At 48.4% G+C, this 22,748-nt stretch overlaps 2 protein-coding genes across 4 annotated transcripts; both read right to left on the bottom strand.

The window, feature by feature from the left end:
- Positions 1–1,476: 1,476 nt before the first annotated feature.
- LOC6587769 (centrosomal protein of 290 kDa) lies at positions 1,477–20,562 on the bottom strand. Of its 2 annotated transcripts, XR_003409161.1 has the most exons (9): positions 20,405–20,562; positions 19,797–20,139; positions 7,960–8,160; positions 7,707–7,893; positions 7,314–7,641; positions 7,141–7,253; positions 6,862–7,072; positions 6,517–6,757; positions 1,487–1,551 (listed from the first exon to the last, which is right to left on the bottom strand). XR_003409161.1 is itself a non-coding variant. In XM_026993095.1 (8 exons), the coding sequence occupies exons 3-8, from the start codon at positions 8,144–8,146 to the stop codon at positions 1,537–1,539; spliced, it is 1,041 nt and encodes a 346-aa protein (XP_026848896.1). In that variant the 5' UTR covers positions 8,147–8,160; positions 19,797–20,139; positions 20,405–20,561; the 3' UTR covers positions 1,477–1,536. The 2 variants fall into 2 exon arrangements, 1 of the variants encoding a protein (XP_026848896.1); XM_026993095.1 differs by lacking the exon at positions 6,517–6,757 and having other exon boundaries at positions 1,477–1,551; positions 20,405–20,561.
- LOC6587795 (eukaryotic translation initiation factor 4G) lies at positions 10,279–17,427 on the bottom strand. Of its 2 annotated transcripts, XM_026993082.1 has the most exons (6): positions 16,235–17,427; positions 15,920–15,967; positions 15,662–15,853; positions 14,590–15,597; positions 13,129–14,510; positions 10,279–13,067 (listed from the first exon to the last, which is right to left on the bottom strand). In XM_026993082.1, the coding sequence occupies exons 1-6, from the start codon at positions 17,334–17,336 to the stop codon at positions 10,779–10,781; spliced, it is 6,021 nt and encodes a 2,006-aa protein (XP_026848883.1). In that variant the 5' UTR covers positions 17,337–17,427; the 3' UTR covers positions 10,279–10,778. The 2 variants fall into 2 exon arrangements, with proteins under 2 accessions (XP_026848883.1, XP_026848889.1); XM_026993088.1 differs by lacking the exon at positions 15,920–15,967.
- Positions 20,563–22,748: the final 2,186 nt, after the last annotated feature.

The following is a 22,748-nucleotide window of genomic DNA, read 5'->3' as shown; positions in this document are numbered from 1 at the left end:
CTTCCGCCCCCACAAAGGGCGAAAATCTGTGGTATTCACAATTTCAAAGATTCGAGAAAACAGAAAACGCAGAATCGGAGAGGATGACTATATCTTCTAGAGTGCAAAATCTGAGCCAGATCGTATAATTATTATAGCCAGAATCAAGAAAACAATTTCATTCTCTCTCGCTCTGTCTCTCTCTAACACACAGGTTTCATGGTCGGCTTGAGTACTGCAAAATGTGAGTTCAAGGATCTCAGAGACTATAAGAGCTAGAGCAACCAAATTTGGTATCCACACTCCTGTGATAAATTATTATTTTTGATTTTTATTGTATAATTATTATTATACCCAATACTCAAAATCAGTATAGGGGTATATTCGATTTGTGGTGAAAATGGATGTGTGTAACGCCCAGAAGGAAGCACTCTTTGTCGTGTCGTGCAATTAGCGTTAGCGCCGTCTGGTGGAGGAGAGCCATACTGACTATATATCGGGTATAAATGTAGAGTTGCGGTCGCCGCAGCCACTCACAACGTTACCCCTCGTTTTTCCTCTGACTGTTGTATAAGTTGCTCTAACAGTATCAGCAAGCAACATCATTTGTGTCAGTGATATTATTTTATAATGAAAAATACAATCCTAATTATGATAACATTAAAATCCCGATATACCCCTGAAAACTATTATTCCGCAAGGAGTACCTAAAGACCCAGAATGAGCAATGAAATTATTTACTTACCCATCCAAGCTTAAACACTACTCAAATCAACTGCGAACAGTTCAACGTCAGTGGATAGTACCTTTGGCATATAGATCAAAGAGAATCGGCGGGACAATAGCCTCCTAAAATCTCAATATAATGAAACATGCTGCACTGCATTGTTGCAAATTTCACGTTCTCCCCGCAAACAGTTCCACGTATTTTGATATATTGATCCATATAATTTGTTAAAAAATAAACTTTTATTCAGAACATATAAATCGTTGGGGTTGTTAAGATTAGTAAAAAGCACGAAACCTGTTAAAATGAACACATTATCGAGGGGCGGATAAAGTTGTTGTAAAATGCCAGCAGCAATATTAATAGTAGTTTATGTATGGTACTAGTATAGATACCAGATTAAATAGATCCTGAAGAGGAAAAGTCTTAAGATTATTAGAGGGTAAAATGGCTTTTGGTTTCTTCTGAAAAGGCACACGATAATAAAATAATACAGTTTTAGACGAGGTTAGGGAGGGTTAGGACATTGAAATGCATGGAATGTTCGTTGTTGTTCAGAGACACACAGCAGAGTCCTGAGAGGAGGGATTTGAGACCAAAGTTCAATAAAGACAGAGCGAGAGTTGGAGTTAGAGAGCATGGATCGCCTTGAGAGCTTATCAGAGGGCTTGATCAGATGTTCAGATTCAGATCCACGCATATCTTGGAGTTGCGGTTCTGCTTCTGACTTATCTCCAGTACTTGGAACATCTCCTTGAGGGCCTCGCTGGTGCCAGTCCTGCGGCGATTGCGGCGCCGAAGTGTAACGCCGCCCGACTTGAACTCCCGCACTAAAGCGTCAAGACCTGAAAGAGTACAGAGTGGAAGGATGTGAGAATAGTGCTTGGCCAGGCGCTCGCTTTTAGCCAACAAGTCGCTACAGAAGCTTATTTACCATGCGGTTAGCTGTTAGGAGAAGGACGCACCGTAGCCCAACCAGAAGGAGGTCCACACGGGTTGGCATACTCACCTTTTCACCTCTCGCCTTTAGCACAATCAATGGAGCAAGCGCTGGACTTTAAACTACAGGGGGGTGGAGGGGGTTCTTGGGTGGAGAGAGCATAAATCACCGACAAGGCCGGATGGGAACGGAACGGGTTGCCGGGCACTCGACAACTGTCACCGACGACAAATGAAGCAGAAGACGCATTGACTTGGATTCAAGAAAGTCAATGAAAATCTATGGTCTCCCCCATCTCTCCCTCTCTCTCTCTCTCTGTGTTTGTGGAGGATGGGGGCCAAGGTTTGTGTATAAGAAAGTGGCGCAATAAAACACGGAAATATAAAACGCACAAATAATAATAATAAGCCATAGCCCAACACAACAATGCGGCCTGGACCAGGCCCCTTCTCGTAAAAATAATAAATTGCGTCCTCTCCGCCATCGCCATAGCCATCCCCATCATCACCATCATCATCGTCATCGTCGTCGTCGTCGTCGTCGTCGTCGTAGTCGAATTTGATACGGCCCTGCCTTGTGCTGACAGTTTGGTCGGGGAAGAACCGTGGCTCTGGGGGAGGGGGGAGGTAACATAAAGCTATGAAGCGAACAGAAATATATGAAAAATGTGAACGCTTGGCTTGCTTAAAGCCAGAATGGAGTCCCTTCGGCGTTGCCAAGGAATGGAAGCCCACCAACAACGAACAACAAAAAAAGCATATTGCTCCAGTTCCCAGATTTCGCAGCTTCCCCCCAGCTTCAGTTTGGCTCAGTTCACGGCTCACACGCAGCCCAGGGGCACGGCACGGGGGGTGCCTCAAATCAAATTTAAGTTTTCAGTGCATCCCATGAAACCGGAAATGGCACTCAGCCTCTGTCTCCGTGACTCCGTGTGTGCTGGAATTCTACTCTTTTCTACTCTTAAAAAAGAGAATTTGCGTTGGGGGCGCTTAGCATAGGTATAGGTATAGGTATAGGTATATAGTTCTATGGCACAACGATTTGGCACAGGGCAGGTCATGGAGTGTCGGCGGGCAGTCCCCCCATTGAAAGTGAAGCTGTAGGAGGTAGCAGCAGCAACAACAATAGCAACTACTTGTTGTTATGTATGGTATGTACAGACGTATGTATTTATGTGGATACACATACATATAGTGGGGTGGAATTTCCAGCGCTTCGCTTTATCCGACCTCTGCAGACACCTCACCGTGGCCCGTTCCGCATCCCTATGGTTCATTTGTTTTTGCCACGACAACGAGAAGGACGACGAGGACGAGGACGACGACGAGGACGAGGACGAGGATGGCTTTGACGAGTGCGGCCAGGACACACGAGCAGCAATGATGCCTAGCTGTAAAGCTGATGTACGGCTCGCTGCCAGCTCAAACGCTTCATGTGCCCCAAGAGACGCGCGCGCTTTCCACGCTCCGCTCCGTACCGCTCCGCACTGCCACGGTAGAGGGCTCTATATCTCGTATATCCGCGCATATATATCGCCATAGTATATATCCTGTTCGTTTCGGCATTTTTCTGGCTTCCAACAATACGCGCGTTGATTGATTTTGATTTGAATGTGCGCTCGTTATGCCTACGACGCGTTGAGCGCGCCAAAAAGTAGGCAACGCTAAGGCGCAACAGCAAGCGCAACAAAGCGGAAACGGAAATACTTAGTGACAGAGCGCGCTGTCTCTACAAGTGTGAGTGGAGTGTGTGTGTGCTTGTGGGTGCTAGTGTGTGTGTGTTGTTTGTTTGTGTGTATGTGTATGGGTATGTGTGTGATAAGCATGGCCCTGACATTGTCTGAGATTGTTGTTCGGGTAAGTGGCCCTCCCATGAGATGGAATAAGTGACAATTGCATGTGACTGATGTAACAGATTTCCCCACTAATTAGTGGATAAAGATGGATATACATTAAGGTTTAGTCTCCCCGAATCGATATTTCATATTTATATATGTAGTATATAAGTCGATATGTACATATTTGCCCAAGGTATTGCTATTGCCTGGTGCATGCATAATATAATCGTGCACTTTCCTGGCTTGCTCTTGCTCCATCCTCAAACACTCAGAGCACACACAGAGAGAGCAAGAGGAAGCTATAGAACTATATAGTATATGGTGTTTGCACTCGTACAGAACAGAACAGAACAGAACATTTACTGTGTTCATGCGGGTCTCTGGACTGCTGCATTTGATTCCGCTTATCAAACAAGTGTCATATGCAGTGATGATATCTCAATAGTTAAACCACATCTCCTTTTCAATCCACAGGCCTTGAACTACCCTCAAAGTTGAGCTGGTGTCGGGGGGGAGCACAACCATATTTCTTACAATTGTTTCAATCTAATAAAGGCGGAAATTAAACGGCAAAGAAGGCCGACAAGTGCACAACGCACATACATATACGAATATATACTACATACATATATAGTACTTGTATATACTCGTATGTATCGCCTAACTCCCCCTTCAGTCGGCTTCGTTTTGTGCGGGAAAAATGTACTATGAAGTTATGACAAAAATAAAGAGAGAGAAACATGTCAATCCATCTCGCTCAGACACGCACACGTACACACACACGCACAGCAGGTTGAAAATCCAACGCTAATTAGGTTTTCACTAACTTTATTCCTAGAACCGAGCGCGTGACACAATAACGATCCCCACATCGAAACAAATTCACTTACAATGGCTACAAATAAAGGAGAATTTTCAATTCACATTCGTTTCGTATAGGACAGTGGTGGGGGGACGTCCTTGCTCGCAACTGCTGACAGGCAAGGCCCCGAGTATGTGTTGTACAAAAACAACATACATCTCGTGTGCATGAGGGGGCAGATTGATGCTCAACTTGAGACGCACAAGCGAGCCCCCGAGAATGTGTTGTACAAAAACAACATACATGTCGTGTGCATGACAACACGCACAAGCGAGACCCCGAGAATGTGGTGTACAAAAACAATATACATGTCATGTGCATGAGGGGTACATTTATGCTCGACTCGAGACGCACAAGCGAGTGCGACAAAGGAGAATATCCGATAATATTTAATACAAAAACAAAATACATGTCGTGTACATGACGCGGCACATAGATGCCGGATTCCAGGTTCCCTGAGAAGGGTTGTTCTGTTGTCTCCCAAAAATTTTAAAAAGCCCTCAAACCTCTCATTCTCCTAATAGATTTCATTAAATTTCCAGTTGAAGCTTTAATTTGAACAGCATCTCTCCTGAGCATCTCTATTGCCCCCTATTCCAGCAGCACGGCCTATTCCAGGGCAGCACTCACCTGCCCACCTCGAAAAGCTGCTCGCAAACTTAATTAAGAAGTTGCTGCTGCAGCAGTCAACAATGGATACTGGATACTGGGAGCGGGGTAGCGAAACGGAGAGGAGGAGGGCAGGAGGCGGTTGGGGCGGATGCAGTGAGCCGTAAAAGAAGCCGACACGACGTGTAGGTAAAATCAATTACAATCGCAGACGGGTTGCCATGTTGCGTGTCCCGTGAGCCGGAGAGGGGGAACCGTGGCCAGTGAGTGGCGTGAGGCATAACTGACAATTGACAGCAACAAGTTGGGGCCCTTCAGCCTTCAGCCAGATTCCCCGGGCACCGCCACCGCCACCGCCACCGCCACCGCCACGACTATGCCAGGCACTTGTCAACGCTCGGCTGGCAGGGATTAGCTGGTAACATGAGTGCCCAGCCACAAAACCGAATCATACAGGCCTCTGGCCAAAGCGAAAGCACAGGAGATGTTTTCGGCATTTTCCCTTCTATTTCGGGGCCTTTTTGTTTTTGCTTTTTGGAGCATTCCTGAGGTGGCCCAGAACAATGCCGAAAAAGCGGTTTAGGAGATGCACAGCTTTCGTTGGGAGCTGGTAGTCCATGCATGCACCATGAAACGCTTCGAATGCTCCACAAGACTTCTGCAGACTTTTCCACTTTCGACTTTTGCATAGTTTCTTCGACTCTACTCATGCATGGGGGCCGGTGCTCATCCTTGGGCCTGGCTCCAAACTTCTGAACAATGGCCTCTGAAAACTTGGGAAAATTGCCAAGAGATTGGCAATACCTAAAGCCCAATATCGATTCGAAAAATGAGGGGTAATTAAAACAAAAGCAGTCCCTTTTGGGACGTTGACACTTGGATGACTCTCCAAGGAGGCTGGACGGGTGGGTGGTTTTGTTTGTTACATACCTGTTGCTGCCTCGGCCTGTACCTGATGCTTGACGTTATCTATTATCTTATCGCTGCCCCTGCGCAGATTGTGGCCAACAATGTGATCGCTGAAGCTTCCCGTGTCGCCACCATCTCTACCCCCAGATGCCCCCAGTCCGGCCCTCGTCTGTGCCGTGAACAACAGTTTGCCCGGCAAAGGCGGCGGCGGCGGTGGTGGCAGTGGCGGAGCAGGTGGCGGCAATGGAGCTGCTGTGGTCTTCTCCTCCGATTGGTGATAGTGGGCCAGCTGCTCTTCGGCGAGATCGGCACGCGTGAGGGCCTCGCGCAGCTGCTCCTCGAGTATCTCCAACTTAAGTTGTAATTTTTTTAGTTCATCGTTAGTAGTTTTTGCTATAGCCGCATCCATTAGACATTGCTACAAAGGCAAGAAACAGAGAACGAGAGGGTAGAACGGGCGGGGAGCGAGCAGGAGGAGGCATGGGTGTGTGGAGGGTGGGGTAATGGAAAATTAGTAGATCAATCAAAGCATCTGGTTGGAGGGGGCAGGGAGGAGGTAAGTTAGTGCAAAGATAGATATCTAGCGGCAGCGACAGAGGCAGAGGCAGAGGCAGGTGCAGTTAGAAGCGACGCAGAGCCAGCGAATCGCTTACGTTTCCCAGAGATGGTATTGAACGGTGTGTGGATAGATGGTGGACAGTACCCAGCACCAAATGGGGCGGGGGTGGTGGTGGGAACAACAACACACCCGGCAGAAGGCAGCAGGGCGGAACATTCCCATGCACTTCTCATGTGTGTGCCATTCAGAAGTTGCAGCCGCTGTGTTGTGCTTCAGTTGCCGCCCTTGAACATGTTCGAGAGCGGCTTGAAAATGTCAAACACGCTGCGTGTTTGCTAATAGACCGATAGGATAGATACAGGACAGATAGATAGATAGATAGATTGTAGATACTAGCAGTACTCAGAGGGAGAGAGTGTAACCAGAACTCCGGACTAACCATTTCCACAATGCGCTCGTTGTGTTCGCGCGCCTGCTGCTGCACCTGATCCTTGATCTGCTCAAACTCCACCTGCTCCTCCTTCAGAGTGGTGGGCGAGGCACTAGGACTGGCACTGGTCCTCGCGCCGGGCTGTCCATCGGTCAGATCCCGTGTCTTGGCAGTGAGCTCATCGTTGCGCTGCTTCAGCTTGATCAGAGCACTCTCCATTCTGAGGTTCAGAGTATCAGAGATACAGGTTAACATCAGGAACTCCATCAACGAAAGGGTGTCTCTTACTTCTGACTGGTCTCCACACTCTCCTTCATGTTCTCCGTCAGCAGCTTGGCCACCTTGGTCAGGTTGCTGTTCTCCGAGCGCAGCGTCTCGTTCTCCTCCTCCAGCGAGTGTTGCTATCCACCGGAGGAAGCAGTAAGTATAGCAGATTCCTTCACCATTCTCCTCCTACTCACATGCTCCAACAGTTCGGCCATCTTCTCGTTGGCCTCGTACAGCTGTAGCTCCACGGCATTCGTGGCATTCTTGAGCGACAGGAACTCATCCGCCAGGCGCTCCACAAGGCCACTGGTGATTGACACACCATCCGCATTCACATCCACCAGGCTGTCCAAATCGTGATTGCCGATGCTGTCACCGCTGTCGGTGCTACCCTGCTGCAGGATCTTGAACAACTTTCGCTTCAGCTCCGCAGAGCCCAGGACCTGCTGGGCTGCACTACTACCCAGACCGGGCTCCTGCTCTAGCTGCTTCTCCCGCATGTGCTCCAGTTCGCTGGTGAGACTGTGAAGGGATTGACATGGGAATTTCACTGTGTGCTCCAATTTGTGTTCCTTTTTTCTACTCACTTTTGTATTTGATCGACCTTCATTTTGTGCAGCTTGTCCAGGGCGTTGCGCTCGTTGAGGGCCTTGCTGAACTTGCCGCCGAGCTCCTTGATTTGCGCCTCGAAGTTGGCCTGCTGCTGCTGCAGTGCCTCCAGCTGGATGCAGAGCTTCTCGTGCTGGGCCTGCTGTTCCTCCTGTGTGGTTTTATCTACAATTCATGTGGGGACATTCATGAGTAATCGGATCAGAGGGTGATATCTTTTGCTGCACAAACGGGTGTCAATCTCCAGCTTGAGGGCCTTGTTCTCCTCCTTCAGGGCAATGTTATCCTCCAGCAGGGTGAACATATCATGCTCGGGGTCCTGCTCGTTGTAGTCCGGCTCCCGGACGCGACTTCTGCTGCGTGTCTTGGCCTCCTGGGTGCGGAACTTGGCCACCGGTATGCGTCCGCGTCGCTCCATTCTGTGCTACTTCACTGCGGGGTACGGAAAATAAGAGATATTTAATATACTTGGCTAATTGGTGGAACTTAGACTGTGCTTACGTTTGCCTCTTACAAGCCTTAAAGCGTTATGTTATCCTTAACCCTTATGATAAGCCAATGCAAAATGTATCTTAAAAGCTGCCAATCACCAACAAATGCTGTGCGTGAATATGTGTATGTGTGTGTGGGTATGGGAATGAGATAGTGTGTGCGTGTGTGTGTGTGTGAGCTTCATGCGATTGTCCTTCCTGGGATTGCCGTGCTCCAGACCGCGGGGGAGTCAAAGTCCTGCACCCACAGTGAAAACGCCTTGCCATTTTACTTGTTCTTTTTATTATTTGCAGTTTACACAGTTTTCTTCTTAGTATTTCTCCTCTTCCCCCACCCGCTCTTCCCTCTGCTGCTTGTGGGTATTCCCGTTTTATATATGCACTATATATATTTATCGTTTTTGGGGATCTCTATAGTTTGGATCTCTATCTTCTGGCGCTCTGCTCTGCTCAGCTGCTGAAAGTGTGAAATGTGTCTGAGAAGGTGGTGGCTAAAACGCATTTGGAATGCCTGCCGAAATGTTGCTACGAAACTAAACATGCCACCACGCCCCCTCCTCTCTCTTTGGGGGCTTAGCCTTGTCTTAAACATTGTCTTAGCTTGGCTTTAGAAATAGTCGATTTCGAGTGCAGAAGCGTTTCATTTTGTATGGTATCCTCTTCTCCTGCTGTTATAATTCGGAATATTCTTAATAATATATTGTTTTTGTTTTTTGTTTTTGCTAATTTCTTATGCATACAACTTCCATATCCCATATCATGTCTCATCTTCGCCTTCGCCGTAAATAAATTTCAGTTTTTTTTGTCACTTGTAGTGTAAAAAATAAAAATAAAAACCTAGAGTTTGTACAAACACAACAAAATCTAGAGTTTCGTACAACTAATTTTCTTTTTCTACTCTTTTTTTTTTGCATCCACGTTAAATGTAATATATATAAATTTTGGAGATTTTTTGTTGATTTTTTTTTTGTTTGTTTGTTCAATTTTGTTTTTCACTCAATTTTATAAAAATAACTAATCGAAGGCGGCTTAGAGCTCTTTGTTTTTCTTTTTTCTGTTTTTCCTTGTCTCTTAATGATGTTGTGAGTGTTTCTATATGCTTTTACATTAGATTATTTTTCGTTTCGTCTTCCTTCTCTTAAATTTGGTTTAAATAGCTTTATAGTTAGGGGGTCGGGTTGGTTGTTTTTCTTCATAGACGATTCGGATTTAAGAATAGTGTATTTTTTCTTTCCTTTTTACAGCTAATTTCTTTAGATTTATCTTTGGATAATCAATCATGTATCATGGGTTTGTGTTATAAATACTTTACATGTCTTTACTTTTAATTTGTTTATAATTTACAATTTTTTTTTTTATACGTCTAGTATATTTTTTTTTCTTTCTTCCGTTCATCCTTTTTTTTTTTTTTTTTTTGTGTATAACCTTTTATCTGTTATACTTGATTTTTGTGGAGTTTTTCCGTTTTTGGATCGAACAGTAAGGACCTCAGGACTTGAGGCTTTAAATACAGATCTGTTTTTTGGAGAAAGGTTGGGTTTAAAGGGGATTTGGGGTTAATTTATCGGTTTAGGTTTCAGTTTCATTTTGAGCCGTTCTCGCAGAAATCACAATAATTAAACGTAGGCAATAGTTTTTTTATAATAATAATAAATCGAATAAACAAAACAACGCAAATTCATAAACCTTTGTACTGAAAGGTAAAAACTGAACAAAAGATTCGATTAAGGTCTAGAGAAACGTATACGATAAGCTATCAAAGATAGAGAGATAAAGGGCCAACGAAAGAACAATGTTCTCTCCTCAGCGGAAACAGAAAATTGTTTATAATCAACGAAATACTGTGGTTTACGAAAACAAAACGAATTGATTCCTATATATCCTATATCTATGTAAAGTATGCTATATATATACTCGTATATACTATACTGTATATCAGTTAATGTTTCATTTACCCTGCCTTGCACTGAACTTGAACTTTACTTTCTTCAATGGGAGATTCTTTTATACCATTTTCATTTTCTTTTTTATCTTTTCCATTTGCATTTTTATTATTTTTTATTTATTTGATTCTCGATACGGGTTTTGTGTGTGTGTTTTGTTGCTTTTTGGATGACCCTGTCATCGAACGAAAAGCGTCTTAACATCTCTTTTAAGGAACGTATTGTGATACAAATGAAATCATGAGCTCTTCTTGGCCAGTGGATGTTTCTGTTGTAGTTTCTGTTGCTGTTGTTGTTGGTGTTGATCTTTTCTGTTCTGTTGTTATGTTTTGTGTTTAGAAACAAGAAATTTCGAACTTGAACAACTAATTATACGTGTGTGTGTGTTGGTTGGTGTGTGTGTGTGTGTGTGTTTGGGGCATGCCTCATGACATGTTATTTGGGCTAATGGTTAGCGTCGTTGTATGATTATCTTCTAGACTTGCGACCGCGCTAGCTGCTTGAAATTGTTAGATTCTAAATTCTTGTTGGGTGTATCATCTTCTGAAGTCGTGTGTTTGTGTGTGTGTGTGTGTTTCCTCGTTGTTCTTGTAAATACGTTCTCTTTGGTGTTCTTCTATAGATCCCCGATGAAGCCGCGCAAATTGTCAATGAAGGGCCTGCGGTAACTGGATGAGTGTTCGACCTCCAGCTTGTACCACTTGTCGAAGGATTCCTTGGGTATCACCTCGGAGTCGTACAGCACGCTGAACGCATTACAAATGGTATCGTAGGCGGCCATCTCGTCCTCCAGCTCGGCCATGAAGTGCTCCTGCAGCGAGTCAACTGTCGCATCGATGCAGGCGATCTCCAGCGGCTCCTGGGCATCGATGCACAGACGCAACAGGGGCGTGCAGCGGCTCCTGAAGCACTCGGCGTTCAGCTGCAGCGGTTTTGGGCTACTGCCGCTCTTGCCGGTGGCCTTGTTGTTGTTGTTTGTTGTTGCAATCACAGTCAGTGCGAAATCACAGCAGAGGAATCGCGTGAGTTCCCTCACAAAGTCGGCGGAGACGCCGACATTGGTGTTTATGTAGTCAATGGCCATGTCGCCAGATTGTCCCAGCAGATACCTGATCCGACCCACATGGTCCTCCGGGGAGCGCTGCAGCGGCGTGAGCTTCACCCTCTGGCCACCAGTCTGGCCCTGGCTGGAGTCCAGGAAGTAGAACTTGTTCGACTTGACAAAGTCGCGATGCTTGCGACAGTCGCCCCAGAACATTTGGCCTCGATCCAGCTTGAGCTCGCTGTGCCACAGCTTGCGTATGTAGCCGGCACCGAACTCCCGCACGAAATAGTTGACGAAGGCAAATACAAAACGCTCCGTGACGTAGGAGTCCTCTTGCCAGCGGCGGTGCCAGATATCCTTCAGCTCCAGCCGACCCGCATGCATGATAGGGCCCAGGAACTCGAACACATACACCATGCCGTTGGGCACATCCACCAACAGGTCGGGCAGGTCTTCGGCAAATTTCGAGTAACCCTGAGCAAACGTCGCCTTGTCGATGGCCTCCTTGGCCATCAGGAACGCAAAGACATTGGCACAGGCCAGCCGCTCCTGCCGCTTCACTGTCGCCCGGTGCAGATAGTCCATAAGCAGGTAGTGCACCACGGCCGCGTGATACTTCGCCTGAAGCGACCGCCACATGCCCTGCACCTCTGGCTGCCAGTTGCGCTCGTTGAGGGCCTCCTCCACCAGCTTGGAAATCATCTCCTGGCACTGTTTCCCATCCAAGGTCGCGTGGATGTGCGACGGTTCCTGGCTGCTGTTTCTATTGCCAGGCTGTGTGGGAGCGCCAGCCGACGCTGGCTGCTGCTGATACGGCGAGTACGTGAAGTTCTGTCCCCCGGAGGCCGCGCGCTTTAAAAGGCTGGTGGGTTGCCCGCTCGACGGAGTGGCGCTCACCGGACGATTGCTGACACTGCGCCACTGGTACTGCGACGAGTTACCCAGCTTGGCGCTAGAGTCGTCGTTGGCGTTGCTGCTGCTGAAGCGCAGCTTGTTCGGATCGATGCTGAGGGCCTGGTTGTCCTGCTGCTGTTTGTTGTGCGATTTTTGCAGAAAGTAGTTGCCGCTGTCGTGGCCATGGCCGCCGCCGTGTTGATGCTGCTTTTGCTGCTGATAGTGCCCGCCGCTCTGTGGGCCCATGCTGAGTCGTCCCCCATGCTGCTGCTGTTGGTCCTTGGAGTCATCGTGCTTGTGGCGCTGACGGCCGCTCAGCTGCTGCGGCGTCACAGGCTGATCCCAGTTCCGCACGCGCAGGTCCAGCACATCCTGCATCATGAAGCGCACGCGGCTGCTTATCTTGAACTGCGGCTGGCGGTGCGACGTGCCACGTGAACGATTCACGATATCCTGAATGCGGCGGAAGATCTTCTCGTTGCGATCCCGTAGCTGGTACTGGTCGGGCAGGGTGGTCTCCAGCAGGTGGCCCACGGTGGTCAGCAGCTTGCACATGTACTCGAGCTTCTCCTCGCAGCCGTGCTCCAGCAGCGATTCCACGCAGTGCAGCACACGGTCGCTGGTCAGCGACTGCAGCTTGTAGAGCTCCCCAATGAAGCGAACAGTGCCCCAGGCGCGACGCCGAAACTGATACTCCAGGTCCTCCATCTCCGCCCGCAGCTCGGCCTTGCGGGCCGCATCTGTGCTCTGGTTCATCTTGTCCATGGTGGGCTGCAGCTTCTTGGTCTTGGCATTGGCGTCGTTTACATTCGACTCAAACTCGTGCTGAATCCGCGTGATGAGGGATGAGGTGAAGAGCGATTTGTTCTCGGCCTTGATCTCATGGAACAAAACCTTGCAGAATCGCGCATATGTGGGGGCAAAGTTCGGCTCACTGATGGTCTTCTCGAAGATCAGCAGCATGACCTGGAATGGGATTATTGAGAAGCTTAAATTATGTGGAAGAAAACCTCCTTGCGTTTCTTACATTCGTCATCTTGCTCTCGTTATCCATCTTGATGCTGGACATCTCCTTGAGCAGCACATCGAAGTTATCCGGCGTCAGCTTGTTCAAAATGCCGCGCACCTTCTTCAGCACACCGTCAATGTCGCCATCTTCCTCTGAGGCACCACCACCACTGGCTGCGGCTGGAGCCTTGCGACGCAACGGCTCCGGCTGCCACGCATTCTCGCACTCCGACAGCTTGATCTCCTCTTTGAGCGACAGCTGCACGCGTATAATGTCCATGTGGCGTTGATTGGAGCTCGAACTGCCGCCGCTGCCAGCACCAGGACCACCCATGTTACCGGAGCCAGAGCACGAGCCCATCTGCTGATGGCCGCCGTCGTGATGCTTCTTATTCGAGCCGCCGTGGCCGCGTCCCCGCTTGCCCGGCACAAAGTCCATCGATTCGTTGAAGTTGATGTGCTGATACTGTGAGACGTGCTGCTGCTGGTGGTTGTGGTGCTGCACGTGAGCATGCGGATGAATGATTAGGCGGGGCACGAACAGCTGCGAGATGCAGTCGCCCTTGTGGCAGGGCACCAGCGGGGCCTTTCGCGAGTCGGCAAGTTCGCAGAGTTTGCGCAGCTCGTCCATGGAGTAGCGGATAAACTTCACGGTGGTAGCGGGCTTGGCCGGCGTGGCAGTCGCCGCTGCGGGCGTGGGACTTATTGAAGGAGAGGCCGGGGGCAGGGCCTTTTCTTGTTGTTTCTTGGCGCCGCCCTTGGGCTTTGGCGAGCCGGAATTTTTGCGTCTATTGTGTACCGGAGAGCTTTTCTTGCTACTCGAGGTACTGCTGGAGGTGCGCCCAGCGCTGATGCTGCTTGCCGTAGTCGATATATCCGTGGTAGTCGTACTCTGCTTGGGAGCACAGTCCACGTAGTCGGTACTGGTGCTGCTGCTACTGGCTAATGTCGTGGTGGTGGTGGTGGTAGTCGAGGCGGCGCTGGCAGCGTTGGGCACCGATATCTGACTGCTCTGCGAGGAAACCTCATCGCGTGGATCCTCGCTGGGCTCCGTTACCGTCGAGCTGGACCACGTTGAGCTGCAAATGAAACCTATACCGGTCTCGGTCTCGTTCTCGTTCTCTCGGGAATCCTCCTGGAAATCCCCAAACTTCAGATCGGCCACGGCGACACTCTCCTCACTCTTCGTGGGCCACACACTGCAGGCAGCAGGTCGGCAGATATCATCCTCTCCGCACGTGGAACCACTGCTGTTGAGGAACTCCAGTTGTGGCGTCGTCACCCCATGTATGTCCGTTGTGCTGGGGCTATCTCTTAGCAAGAATTTTGAGACTATTTCATCGATTGGTATGTGCTGCTGCTCAGCCTTTGTTTCGGCAACGTTTTGTTCCTTTTTCTCCGCTGAAAAGAGAGATATTCCAGGGTTAGATTTCCGCTAAGTGCTGGATCAATGGCCAGGACTGTTGTACTTTATACTTACGTTCTAGTGCGCTGCTCTGTTTCTCATTTACTGCGAAATCATCTTTTTCGTCATTGTTATTGTTGTGGCCAATCTGTGGCGCCTCCTCTTTGGGTTGCACTTGGTGTGGCTTGTCACTTAGACTAGAACTTACGCTAGAATTACTACTAGATGATGCACTAAGCTTATCAGTCGTCGGTTGCGCCTTCTCTTTAACAGCTGCAGCTGCTGCTGCTGCTGCTGCTGCTGCTGCTGCCGCTGCCGCCTCTGCCCCTTTGGATGTCTCTGCAGACAGCTCTCCTGCTGATACTGCCGCTGCCGTTCCTTCTTCTGCCACTGGTCTTGGTGGAGAAGCATCAGAGTTATTGCTCGTGTTACTGGCTTCTGCGTCAGCCTCTGCTGTCTCCATGCTACAGCTACTGTTGTTGTAGATACAGCTGCTGCTCTGGCTCTGATCGCTGCTGTAGTTTGTGGACGATGATGGTGACGGTTTGATCAGTTTCTTCTTTTCCATCTCTTTTGCACGCTTCATAACCTTGCGATTCTTTTTGCTTGTCGTGTTGGTGGTCGTGGCGCCCGTAAGCAGCACCACAGCCGGCGACATGCGCGTTGAAGGCTGTGTGAATGCCACTGGGGCTCTTCCTCCAGCGTGATTATGTTGCTGCTGCCTCTGTTGCTGCGTCTGTTTCGGTTGATGCGTGGGCGTGGAGGCGGCCGACGAGGATGTCCCTGAACTCGTGGTGCTCGACGACTCCCGCTGCGGACGCTGCTGCATCGACTTTTCGTTGGATGAAATAAAAGGCTCCACCAAAGCTGCCGCTGTAGCTGGAATCGGAGCTGCGGTGGATGCAATGGATTTTGTGGGCTTCTGTGCAGGCGGCGGTTGCTGCTGTGTCTGTCCTGTCTCCTGTCCAGTCTCCTGTCCTGAAGAAAGCACCGAATCGCTTCTGGTCAGGATGGTGATGCGCGTTCCTGCTAAGGCGGCTGCCTTGGCCACGTCATTCGCTATAGATGTGGGCGTGGCGGTGCCTGAAATTGTTAAATGTGATTCGTTGATTAGTTTCACGAGTCGCTCTGTCTGGATTTATCCTACTTTGCTTGTTGGCCGACTTGGGACGCTGCTGCTGCTGCTCCTTGGCCAGTCCAGGCTGTGTGCCAGAGCCGTCTGCGCCTACGCCTCCGCCTCCGCCTCCGCCTCCTCCAGCGCCTCCGTCTAGGCTCTCCGTTGAATTCAACTCCTGATGGACCATCGGCAGACTGGCATGGGTCTCCGTTGCATTGTCCACTGAAAGGGGGGAGAGGTACACATGAAAAGCAGAGCCTTCGATTAGTCCGTATCGCATGTGCATACCGTTCCGAGTAGTATCTGTATAGCTAGTGTTCGCCCCAATCTGCGACCCTGGAAATATCGAATTGTTGCAACTTAGCGTTTCTTTGTTGGTGTCTCTTGTGGTGTTTTTAGCAATTTCAAATGTAAATTGAAATTACACTTGCAAAATGTACAAAAATATATGGTAAATATCCCCCTGGGTGTTGATCGAAAAAATTTTGTTTTGTGTATCAAAATTAACCAAAAAAAAACGAAAACATAATAGAGGCTTGCTATGTTTCTGTTTCTTTATGTTTTTCTAATCTCAAAAAAGGGGGAGGATAAGGAAACACTTACCATCGGTGGTTTGCCAGAAGCTAAGATGATCATCGGATGCATGGCTCGAATGGGCCAGTATATCCTTGACAATGGTGCTTATCTGTTCCTTATCCGTGGTGCAGGGCGGTTCCATGACGGGGGCGCCCTGATCCGCAACTAAATCCACATAGACCAGGCCACCCATGTGCTCGGGCGACGGCTGCAATGTCTGCAGCTGCTCATCCACCATCAGGCCAGCCAGAGTAGCAGTCGCAGGCCCTGTTCCAGTCCCACCGTCCACCACAGAGAGCAGTGACGTTGAAGCATCCACCTCCATCAGCATGGGAGGCAGAATCTGGTACTGACACATCGACACTTCATTGTCCAGAGCTGGAGCGAGGTTCGGTTCCTTTTTGATAAACACCGAACTCTTCGGATCGAGGACATCCTCATGGGTGTCCGGATGTATGATGGGTATGGCGTGGCGTCGCTCTCGAACCTTCTCCGAGACTATGGCCAACGGCTGGACAACTGCCGCTTGCGGTGCCACCAACGAGGGGCCGGGCGCAAAGCCTCCTCCGGCAACGGCGGGTACTACAGGTATAACGCTCTGCACTGCAGAAGCCACACCCACTCCAGGCGGAACTCCTGCCACTCCTCCGACTCCCAGTCCTACTCCTCCGACTCCCAGTCCTACTCCTCCGACTCCCAGTCCTACTACTCCCGGAACGTTGGCCGCCAGTGATGGTGGGGCATTGCTGGTTTGCATGTGAGGATTATACGTGTGCAGGCCGACGCCGCCGCCGCCACCTCCTGGTGTTGTATTCGGCGGCTCTGTCAGCATAGGCGCTGCGTTGATCCCAGTCGGAGGGGCCAGGGGTAGGTTGGTCATAAAATTCTGTGGTATATGAAATGGGGATGCCCCGTTGACGGCTCCGTTGCGAGCGCTCATCATGGGCGCCACAGATCCGGCCGTCGATTGGTTGACCATCGCGGCACGCGGCGTTGTGGGCGCTCCCACCGTATAGGCATAGTAGCTCTGATGCTGGGGCGTGGCCGAGCGCTGGCGTATGCCCCTGTGGGAGTTGTTGCCAGTGTTCACATTATTGTTGCCGCCGTTGGGCGTACCCGGATTCCCCATGATGGGGTAGTACGCTAGCTGGCCAGCTCCTGGACCAGTGCCCAGCTGCTGCTGCTGTTGCTGCTGGGCCGCTGACTGCAGCTGTTGCTGCTGGGCCGCTGACTGCAGCTGTTGCTGCTGGGCTGCTGACTGCAGCTGTTGCTGCTGGGCTGCTGACTGCAGCTGCTTCTGCTGTGAGTGTGCGGCTGCCGTATAGAAGGCGGCTGCTGGGGCGCCGCCAGCTCCGTTCGAGAATGCCACGGGCTGCATGCCCATGATCTGTGCGGCTTGATTGAATGGTAAAAAGGCGGTGGTCAGGAAACCCGAAGTGGGGGCCCCACCTCCATTCCCGCCGGTGGTTGCGATCAGTCCAGCTGACTGCGAAAAGTGCGGTGGCATGCCGGTATTGTTTAGGCCCCGCGACAGGCTGGCGTTGTTACTGGGCGACGACAGCACACCATTTCCGTGCCCGTGGAGGTGCGTATGTTGCATCAGGGTGTTGTTGGCGGCGGCGGCGCTCAATTGGAGTCCAGCGCCGCCGCCAATGCTGGCGTTACCGTTACCACCCGGGAGGTGGCCGAATGTCTGATAATAGAGGAGCGGGTGCGATAGCGTTTGCTGTTGCTGTATTTGCTGCTGCTGAAGGTGATGTTGCGCCACCTGCTGCTGTTGCTGTTGCAGCAGCTGCTGCTGCTGGTGTGGATGAAGGTTGCTGTGATTGGTGACGTACAGTGCGTGGGCCTGCTGTGGGTCCTGCTGTTGAGGAATCTGCTGTTGGGGAATCTGCTGTTGCTGCTGCTGCAGCGTCGAAGGGTGATGCAACAGTGTGTTCCGCGTCTGCTGTTGCTGCTGCTGCTGCTGCTGCTGGACCGCTTGCTGCTGCTGGTGGAGCTGATGGTGGTGCGCCGAATGCGCCGTCTGGTGGTGATTGTGGTTCTGCTGGTGTATTGACTGTGGCCTGGTTCCCTTCCCACCCCCTCCCGTTTGCAGGAACATGGGAGGACCTTCGCAGGATCTGCACGCACGCATTCACGCAGAGCACACAGTCACAGTCACAGACACAGACACACAGAAAGTAAAGCACCGGCCAGCGCGGCACGCCAGGAACAGAACAAATGTACAACAAATCGTTATGTTAGTAAGATGGAAATGGAAATGAAAATGCGAGGATGATGGTCTGCAGATTATTGTAAAAAGCGTGTATTGGCATGCATTCGTCTGTCTGTGAGTGGGTGTGTGTGTGTGGGTGGGGTGGGTGACAATGGAAGGAGAAAGAAAGCAACCCAAAAAGCGGCATTACATGCAAATTTAACCTGGCTGTTGTTTGCTGTTGTTCCCGCTTATGACTAACGCAGTTAAACCATATGTTCTCTCTCCATCTCTCTCTCTCTCTTGGGGCGACTGAATTGCCTCTCAATTGAATGGCGCATCATCAATTGGCTGGCTAATGATGTCACACATTCTCTAGCGGGGCGTGAAAATATCCAAAACCGCCGATCGAAGATGGTCAAAGCTCTGGCATTCGCCAGTGCCTTATCTGCGTGTTTTATCAATGGAAAAACAGTTGTCGCTGTGGCACGTCCCAGTGTCGCTAGGCAAAGAGCGGTGCGGTCTTAAGCGATGACACACACAACAACAGGTGGCGCACACAGCAGCGAAAAGAAAAAAAAAAAAAAAAACAAAAAAACAAAAAACCAAACTTGAACAAAGAAGCGGCTAATAAAAGAAGCCCCCGCGACGGGCGTGGGAGCAGCCCCAACCTGTTTGTTTGGCAGTGCAACACTTTCCACGGCCCACATGCAATCAACAGTCAAGATTGCCACCGAGTGGTAAAAGTATTGGCCATGAACAGCATTTGCATTTCTGTGAGGCAGGGCCCACTGTAATGGTGGTATCCATCTACTCTTGGCCTAGAAAATGCATGGCATTTGGGGCCAACAACCATCTGACAGTGCAACCACCTCATTTGGGCCCAATGCAGACGGGAAAACGGGGGAAAACCTGTTCCCCAACGAAGAAGGCAAGACGCTGGCCACAGAGAGTTTCACGGGGCCTGGCCTTTGCCTTTCTACTCGCTGCATTATCAAGAACAAAAACGAAAACTGCTTGCGCGGAATTCTCACTTGTTTCTTCTTTGTTTATAAACAAAAACCAGTTGGGGTCTGTGTGGGTGCAGAACAGAACAGAGAACAGAGCACATATCTCTGATTGGAAGCCACCGTTCGGTCCGATTGAAAACTGCTGACAATGCATCAGAGAGGGAGATAGAGGAAGAGGCGTACATGCGTGTGTGTGTTGTTCGTGTGTGCATATGTGTGCGAGTGGGAAAGCAAAAGGGAACAACAGCTCCCAAAGGCGTAGCGAAAACTTAAGAAAAAATAATAACTATGACAAATTATTTACACTAAGAAAACAAGCATTATTTATCTAAGTGGTGTGTGTGTGTGTGTGTGTTTTTTCTATGGGACTGATTGCGCTTACCGCTTCCCGTACCGACTCTGCGTCCGCTTCTCTTGCTCCTGCCGCTGCGTTTTTCCGCTGCTACGGCGGATACAGCTACTGCCAAGCCCCAATGTGGGGCGTAATGTGTGGAAGTGCTGCTCCTCCGCCCAACTCGGGATTTGCCGTGTTTGTCTCTGCTGCGGTTTTCTCTGTCGTCAGACTCGTGTGCTCACCCGGAATATTTTTCGAATATTCCATGTAGGTATGGACGAAACACGCGAGTTTCACACGCACATTCGCACCAACAACTGAGAACAAGTATTTACGTACGGAAATATTTTCAAAAAATGTAGCTACTGCTAAGTTTCACGGTAATTTTTTTCTACAATTGCAAGAAGAAGAAAAAAACGTTTGCTCAAATTTTACAGGAGAATCAAGTTACAATTAGGAAATAATTCGTTCGTGTTTGAGTTGAGTTTCCGATCAAGGCTAGGGCTGTTGTGTTTTTGTATCCCCAAAAAATTGCTACTGAGTTTTGACTCAAATTTCAGTTTTTCCTGCGCCGAGGCGTTGCTTGTTGTTTTTGTCCCGTCGCCTTTTTTGTCGAGTCGTTGTCTCTGTCGGTGTGTCGATGTGTCGGTACTTACTCGATTCGCTCTCACACACAAGCACAAGCGCACATTACCATTACACAAAATGAGGGAAACGAAAAAAAATGTAGTTCCACGCGGGGAACACGCTAAATGGAGTACTCGCACTATTTCTTTACATTAGTTCATTGTTTTTCGCACTTCGTTATGTATATTTCGTTTTATATTGGTTACAAACAATTTTGTAATTCTATAAAATTTTCTTGGTTAGCTGTGTGTTTGTTTTTTTTTGCGTTTGCTTACATTTGCACAATTTACTACATGGCAACTACACGGTAACTACATAAGAGAAGGAAAGGGAGGGTATGGACAACAGGCAACATGGTCCAGAATATGCATCGCATTTAAGGAAAAATCCACCCCTTTCGCCTAATATCTTAATTTACCTTGAAGTCGATTTGGTCCGCAAGGTACATTGTCCTCACACGCGAGGTGAGGTTCGTACGAACCTTTCAATGCACCTTGGCTGTTTTCGCCTGTTGTCTATACCTTTTTGTATAGACTATTCAAAATCAGTGTAGCAAAAGTCGATAAATTATATCGCCTGGCCCTCAGAAATATACCAAAACATACCGCCTCATGTTCAAAATATACCGTAAATATACTGACGAATTAAACTTCCATTATATATATTCCTCGATTTTGATATTTCATGGAATATTATTAGCTTAATAAAACATGCCATGCCCGCACAATTTTATCCAATTAATAAACCTTTTTTTTATACCGTTTTTATATACAGAAATATACCGATATACCGTAAACATACCATCGGTTCAATTTTGACCTAACAAATGACCGAAAAGTATTAGAAATAACGTAAACGGTCACCCTGATCCTATCAATTCATTTATTTAGGAAAAATATATCCTTTTTCGATATTCTACTATCGGCAAAGACGATATTTAAGCCAATTTCTTAACGCGTCTTGATCAGTTTAGTTTTTTAAATTTCCGCCATGTAGCGCTATTTTAAAGTTGAAATCTAACGGCAGTCTTTTTTAAAAGAGGAACCCGTCCCCAAAAATACAGATATACATACTTCATTCGGGGCTTAAAAATAATCATTAATTTTAATATATACCTAAAATAGTGTTAACAAAAATAATATAAAAGTCTGCTGTATGAAGATTTAAAGTTGGACGCCCATTTTGACCTTCTGTTGATATATGTACATATTTGGGGGGTTTGGGCGAGGGGTCTATTGTTTTGCTGTTGGTACTCGCATGCCGGCATGTAAATTGTGACATCCTATGTACAGGACTCTGACTCTGCCTCTGTGTGAGTGGACATGCGCCGAGTGCAGACTTCCATGCGCGGCTTCCACTTCCACTCCCGTTTCGGGGGCATCGTGGAATACTTGCAGTGTTTACGCGCCTGGTTCGTTCCTCCGCTCGTAGTAAAATTCTTGCTCTTTCTATTCTGCCGGATATGCTGTCATGGCCGCCGTATCTCCTCCCACTGTCCGACCCTGGTCCAAACACCTTCCCTTCCCCCTTCGTGAGGCGGCTGCCATTTCTGTTGTTCCTGCCCTATAATCGAATTTCATTTCTTACTCTTCAGCCATCAGCCTGGGCTTTGACCGGTCAGGTCTTGGCGCACTCCGAATTAAAATGCTACGCTGCTCGCCATTTCTTTAAAATTAGTTTTTGCTAGACGTCTAAGTATTTTTTGTGGCTGTCGAAGTGGCTTCTTATTTGTGGGGAGACAGACCTTTAAAGTCAACATTCAGTTGAATCATTGGCGAAAAGAAGACTTTGTTGGCTTTTGCGGGTAACTTTGCTGCCACGCATTTATAAAATATACACAGGACATCAGCAAACAGGAACTAAATGGATTATTTTGTGGCTGCAAGAGCAAAAACAGTAGACCGCAAATGCAACTGTTTAAAGTTGTGGCAGCCACACACACACACGCAGACACATTCAAATAGTTCGCAGAGGCAGTCTCTGTTCGTGTGTGAAGTCATTTGCATTGCATGTTTTCCCGAAATTCCTTTCTCATGTTTTTGTAGCTTCTGCGGTTTGCGGCATGGCATGACAAAGTGCGAAACGGACATTAAAATGCAAATAAAAAGCATTTTTTATGCGTTGCTTCTTCCTGACCATTTGAATTTAACCGCCATTCGATATATCGAATACATTGGTATTTCTTATAATACTATCGATGAGTAACTCTTAAACTAATATTCAAATCTTATAAACTAATATTCATATCTTACAAAATAGTCTTTACTCACTGCTGCTCGGGTTTAATTCATAATTATTCAATCATTAACTTATTTAATTCATTTCAAAAATGATTCAACAACCGCGGAAAATCAATCCGAGCAGGACCAGCAT

The sequence above is a fragment of the Drosophila persimilis genome, unplaced genomic scaffold (assembly GCF_003286085.1).
Source record: "Drosophila persimilis strain 14011-0111.01,24,50 unplaced genomic scaffold, DperRS2 tig00000000-arrow-pilon, whole genome shotgun sequence".
NCBI lineage: Eukaryota > Metazoa > Arthropoda > Insecta > Diptera > Drosophilidae > Drosophila > Drosophila persimilis.
The sequence above is the reverse complement of the archived record's forward strand: the minus strand, read 5'-3'. Positions and strand labels throughout refer to the sequence as shown.